The sequence below is a fragment of the Tauraco erythrolophus genome, chromosome 7, assembly GCF_009769465.1.
Source record: "Tauraco erythrolophus isolate bTauEry1 chromosome 7, bTauEry1.pri, whole genome shotgun sequence".
Taxonomy (NCBI): domain Eukaryota; kingdom Metazoa; phylum Chordata; class Aves; order Musophagiformes; family Musophagidae; genus Tauraco; species Tauraco erythrolophus.
This window is the reverse complement of record NC_141471.1, coordinates 34,535,062-34,540,963: the sequence shown is the minus strand read 5'-3', so window position 1 is coordinate 34,540,963 and position 5,902 is coordinate 34,535,062. Positions and strand designations below refer to the sequence as shown.

Genomic DNA, 5,902 nt, shown 5'->3' with positions numbered 1-5,902 from the left:
AAGGCACTGCTTCCTCTGATCTACATTAGGTTTGACTTTGACTTCAGCAGTCTCCTCCCTTCTAGTTTCATTGCAAGCCACTTGAAACAGTACTGACCAATTCATCTAATACTTTTCATTTGGCCTCCTTCAACTTCACAAATGAATTGGACATAAAGTCTTTGAATATAAATTCTATTACAGTCCGATGTTGCGTGCCTATATAATCTCATAATGCATTGAGACATCAGTGATCTCCTTTACCCTTCCAGTGATACCACATTCAATCACATTTTTCTCTGCTTTCATCTGAATACTTCTACATTTTTCTAGTATCGAAATAGCCAGTCTTCAGCTAGCTTTCCTTAAAAAAATTCCTTTTTGTTTTAATTCATCAGTGGTGCCCATAGTCCCTTCCTCTCCACCACTGACTGAGCAAGTGACAAGCTAAGGTATTTTCCAAACTCTGTCCATTCCCTTACAAGTTTGCTTTATCTCCACACATATACACTGCACTGATCTGATCTGGTTTGTCAGTAATGCAAACTGTGAGCTCAACAGGACAAGAACTACTCTGTGTTTTGAGGTAATGAGGTCTTTAGCCATGGACATTACTGTAATTTTAAGGTTTAACAACAAGACCAGACAGCGGCGATGCCAGTAAATAGAGAGAGACAGCATTAGGCTGTTATACAGTACATCTGTTTCTGTTATTCAGGCCAGGGTTTGAGAATGATAGCCAGTGCTCTGCTATTAATGGATCAATTAAAGGAGAGAAGATTTTTCCCATTTTACAAGAAAAGCATGTAGACTTTTTTTTTTTTTTTTTTTTTGGTTGTATATCTAACTTTTTGTGGTTTCTAGAGTAGACAGCAACTTTCAACCCATTGCTTACTGAGCCAGGTCTGATGAATGGTGTCCCCTTATTTCAGCATCCCAGGATCACCACTCATTTCCAGTGAATTTTCCAGTAAAGTACAAGTCACTATTAAAATCTATAATATCTTAATCAGTAATGCTAAGTCATCAGAGTGGTTGTCTTTTCTTCTGTGATAATGTAGGAAATTGTCAGCACAGGGACTGAGCATCCAGAATTACAAAAGGAGTAAAACTATTTTCTTGGAACTACAGTGAATTAAAATGCACATTCTCCTTCTACCTGTTAATACAAAGGATATTGGATTTGTTATATAGAGAGACTTGTTAAGAGGCACTGATTTTCAAAATTATCAAGAATCACATCACATATTTCTGAAGAAAAATAATTACGTAATAGTTGCAGAGTGGCTTGAAGATGTAGCCATCAGTGCTCAGCATCTGTAAGCATTTTGTGAGCAATTTTTTTGGTTATAAAAAAGTGAAATGAAAAGGTAGGATAAGAGATGGGTGAAGGAAGGTAAACAATCTTATTCTTAGTTGAAACAGATCTAGAACACATGTTTGAGCACCTAATCTGGTCTGAGAAGACTTCAGAGTATAAAGCAGCCTCTCATGAGAGTTCATCCTGCTTCCCCTACATTGTCGCATTGTCTATGCACTGAAAACCTGTTCCCTGTCCCCTGCAGCATGGATATTTGTTATACATTTCCTCAGCTCCATACTTTCCCCAATGGGATAAAAATCACCAAATATGAAAAAGTGTTCAAAAACGTACCTCAAAATCACAGTTCATTGAGCTTATTATACATTTTATATATATTATATATATATTATATATATAAATACTATACTATTTAAATAGTTAATAGAAGAGAAAAATCAATATAGCAAAAATAAGAGGGGAAAAGAAACAGAAAACAAAGCAGCAATTTTTTATTTATATATATATACATATATATATATATATAAAAAATCAGTTTGACAGGAGGATGCACCTTGGCTACAAGTCTTCGTTTTCTGCTAGGACCTCCCAGTCCTGGCTTATTCTTGGCTTTACTGCTTCCTTTAAGGATTCAGTGACAGGCATACCCTGCATTAATCTTTTGCGTTTTGTGTTACATCGCTTTGTGGCGCAATACTGACTCAACAACCTTATCCCTTTAGGTTCTTGCAATATAAAACACTTGTGGTTCCGGTTGTCTTTGAAGTTTGTGTCCTGCAAAAATCTGAAAGTAAAGATGTGAACAGGAGTTTCTTTCTGAAAAGACCGTGGTGAAGGGCTGCTCGATCCTCTTCTAACCGCCGCTTTCCCGCATAAGAGGAAATTCGTGTGCAGACTGACACAGAGCTGACGATTTCCCATTTCCCCATTCGTTTCATTATCTGAAGTATCAGTATTTCCCCGATAATTTGCACCCTCTGGTGACCCATCTTTACTGGCATTTGTCCTTATTTTATACCTCCATGTCTTTAAACGAAATACTTGCCACTTGATCTAAAAGGAGTTCAAATAAGTTACGTTCCTTTGCGGCTCGATCATAAATATTGATCTTGTCGTTCGCCCACCGAGGGCTTTTAAATAACACTTAGCGTTCAGAGCTCTTCAACTTACTGTTACTTTTGGATGCCCTCTAGTCAGCGCTTCTCTTAACAGATGTTTTACAGCTCCTCTTTGCCTTATTAGTTCGTTCACCGGGTGCTTTAACGAACGTTATTTGCCGTAAATAAGCACGTCTCTGAGCGACGCTCTCCCTGTTCGCTAAGAAACCTCTTAGCGCGAGTAGGAGCAAAAGCGGCCCCCCCGCTACCCGCTGTGTACCGAGCCTCAGGCGCGTCTTTGCCTCACTGACGCTGACACTACGCCGCCGGCCGCCGCCGCAGCAGCGGCGGTGGTGGTGATGGTGGTGCGGCAGGATGGGGAGAGGCGGGTTTTCAGCCCCGAGGAAGGGCGGGCAGGGAAGAGGGGAGGGTGTGTGTCCCTCTGTGTGTGTCCCCCACACACACACACGCCTGCAGGGCTGCCAGGTGCCTCAGCGCCGGCGCGGCCGCTCCGGAGCTGTCCCATGTAGCTCCGCTCCCGCGCACCTTCCGCAACCCCCCGCGCAGCCCGCGCCCTGCCTGCCCCTGACAGCCCGCGGCGGGGAAGTGCTTTTCCCGCAGAATCTTTCCCAGGGAAAGGGGGTGCGTCGCTCGCTCACTGCGTTGTAAATGACGGCAGATCCCGGCCGGCGGTCGGAAATGTTTGCGGTCCTGTAGGCAAACAGGAAGGATTTTGGCGGAGCGGGATCCTTCGGCTGCCCCCACCCGCCTCCTTTGATCTGATGGGCTTTGAAATCCGCTTAGAAATGAGAGACTAATTAGCCTCGAAGCGAGAGTGGCAACAATGCATGACAAAGGCGAAGATTAGGCAGCGCAAGAGTAATGGCCGCAGCGCTCCTAGACGAGCTGTGGGCACAAATCGTGTGCCGGCGAAAATCCGTCCGATTCGACCGAGCTGTGCCTAACGCTGCCAGGGATTGCCAGGGCCGGGCAGTTTATTTAGAGACGGTCTGTGGCGTGGGAGGGTGCAGACACAACCCCTAACCTCTTCCAGCCCCCCAAGACAAAAGCAAAACAAATCCCCAACGTCCGTCCCCGAGGAAACCTTGATCAAAGAAAGGTACTGAGCGGTGTCGGGTGTATGGATGTGTTTGCAGGCTTTTCACGGTGTTTTGCGCTCCGTATCCAGCGTTATCAGTGCGCGCGGTCAGGTTGATTCATCTGTGCAGCGCCGGTGATCGGGACGGCTTTACCAAAGGTCTAAGAGCCACCGCTGCCCTGGCTAGGATCAGCTTGTCCTCGTCTCACGGTCAGGAAGAAGGAGTTTCAAAGCAGGTGCTTTGAGATCGCCTGAACCGCAATGAGCCTTACGAAGCAGGCTTTTACTGGAAAAATGTTTGAACTCGAGTTGAAGGGGATTTGGAGGGAGCGGAGAGGCGATTCCAACAGTTACTACTGGGAATGCAATATCGGGTCCCCTACGATGCTTACTTAGGCTAATGGAGGTCCTATCATTCAGTTCCCACTGCGCTGGGATACAGGGTAAACATTCCCCGGTGACCCTCTGCGTGCAGGTCCCCTCTTCAGGACATCATTAAAAACATACATGCACTTGCCTGACACCAGTGTCAGGCTGACTCTCGGGGTTCAGAGCTCCCGCCAGAAAGCAGGGAAACAAGCCCAGCAGACACCCGGCTCTGCGGCTGCAGGCTTTAAAGAGGCTGAAAATCGTTTGGTTGCGGGTGTGTAAGAAGAGACAAAAGTGCTCAGCAGGTAAGAGCGGAGGGTTTTGCCAAGAAGGAACTGTCCTTGATCGCTGTGACAGGATTGACTCGCTGGGGACTCCTCTCTCGGGAGCATCCACGCGTCCCCGAGGGGGCTACCTGTCTCCTCTCATCAGCATCACGACGAGAAATTTTACAGCCCCTCTTTCTAGTCCTGCTAATCCTGTTATCCGGGGGGTTATAAATATTAACGCCGCCGGGACTGGGGATGGGGGACCAGATTACGCCCTCTCTGAAGTAAGATGTCAGCCAGCCTCTTCCCAGCCCACCAGCGCCCGGGGCTGCTGGGTGAGCTGCGCGGCAGAGCCCCTCAAGTGCCCTGCCCGGAGGGGCTGCGGGGCGCCTCGGTGCTGGATTTCGTGGCAGACTTCTCCCTGGGCAACCCCCAGGCCCCTCCCGGGCCGGGCCGGGCCTGGGGCTCTGCGAGGTCACCTCCGGGCCTCCCTTCGGGGACAGAGCCCTGTCACTCCGGGAGGGATGGCCCGGGGACTGCCCCTGGCTGCCTTCGGAGACGGAGATCCCGAAGACCGAAGAAGAGGAGGAAGAGAGGATGCGCAGCGCTTCCCTCCTGGACAGACCCAGGAGGAAAGCGGGTTATCACCTACGCCCAGCGCCAAGCTGCCAACATACGGGAGAGGAAGAGGATGTTCAACCTCAAACGAGGCGTTTGATCAGCTGAGGAAGAAGGTGCCCACCTTCGCCTACGAGAAGAGGCTCTCCCGGATAGAGACATTGCGCCTGGCCATAGTGTACATCTCCTTCATGACTGAGCTCCTGGACGGCTGCAGCAGGCAGGAGGCGAGCTAGGGAGCGCCGGGGCCCGGCGGGACGGGGCTGGGGGCCGGGCACCACCGCCGGCACCGAGCAGGTGGCCCCGGGCACCTCTCTCTGGGAATGCAGAGCCGTGGCTCCTGCCTCGGCTTCTCACGCGGCAGCCAGGACCGTGTAGGTGGGATGCAAAACGAGGAGTTCTTGGGGAAGCGTGCTTTGAGGGCGAGGGGAGGGGTGGGGGAGGGGTGGAGAGGCTCAGTATGTGTAGATTTGCTAATATATATCATTTTCGTAAAGGGAAAGGAAAAAAAAAGAAGATCAGAGGCCCTCTGATTTGTGTTGCGTCGCCTGCTTGCTTTAATTTAATTTTTTTTTTTTTTTAATTTGTTACTTTCGAGAAACGCAGGGCCGGGTCAGCAGAGCCGTCCCAGTTTGCGGAATGGGTTTTCCAGCGGGTTCAGTTGCCTGACCCGTTGCTGCCAGAGACTGGGAAAATCTCGGCGTGTGCATTTTAACCTCGTGCTTTCTGCTTTTTTGAAAAATAAACAACAACTCCCTTTTCTTTGAAATCCGGCCTGCCAAGTCCATGCCGTTGTGTCACAGGGCCATTAAAGCGGAACATCTGGACACAACCGTTTCTTGTCACGATTCTCTTCCCCGGACCAGTTCTGTCCTCCAGCGCCGTGGCCCGCACCGAGCAGGAGCTGGCGCAGGATCGCTGGGCCCGGCCCGGCCCGGTGCGGAGCGCCGGGGCGGGACCGACCCTGGGGCTGGCCGGGCCGCCCCGCAGCCTCCCTGGCACCGGGGGGGCCGGGCTGCAAGTTGTCTGCGCCCTTCTGAGAGGGAAAACTTGTGGGTTTGTGGGCTTTGATTTTGGGGAGGTCAGAGAAAGCCCTTTTCTCCCTCGCTGGATTTTTTTTTTTTCCTCCCCCCTATATGTTTCATTGCTG

The 5,902-nt window shown here is 49.7% G+C and overlaps 1 protein-coding gene across 1 annotated transcript; it reads left to right on the top strand.

Moving 5' to 3' along the window:
• The first annotated feature begins 4,423 nt into the window (after positions 1 to 4,423).
• FERD3L (Fer3 like bHLH transcription factor) lies at positions 4,424 to 4,988 on the top strand. Its single transcript, XM_009991077.2, is given in 6 exon segments — positions 4,424 to 4,583; positions 4,586 to 4,651; positions 4,654 to 4,708; positions 4,710 to 4,767; positions 4,769 to 4,837; positions 4,839 to 4,988. Coding segments are annotated over 6 exon segments (558 nt in total).
• Positions 4,989 to 5,902: the final 914 nt, after the last annotated feature.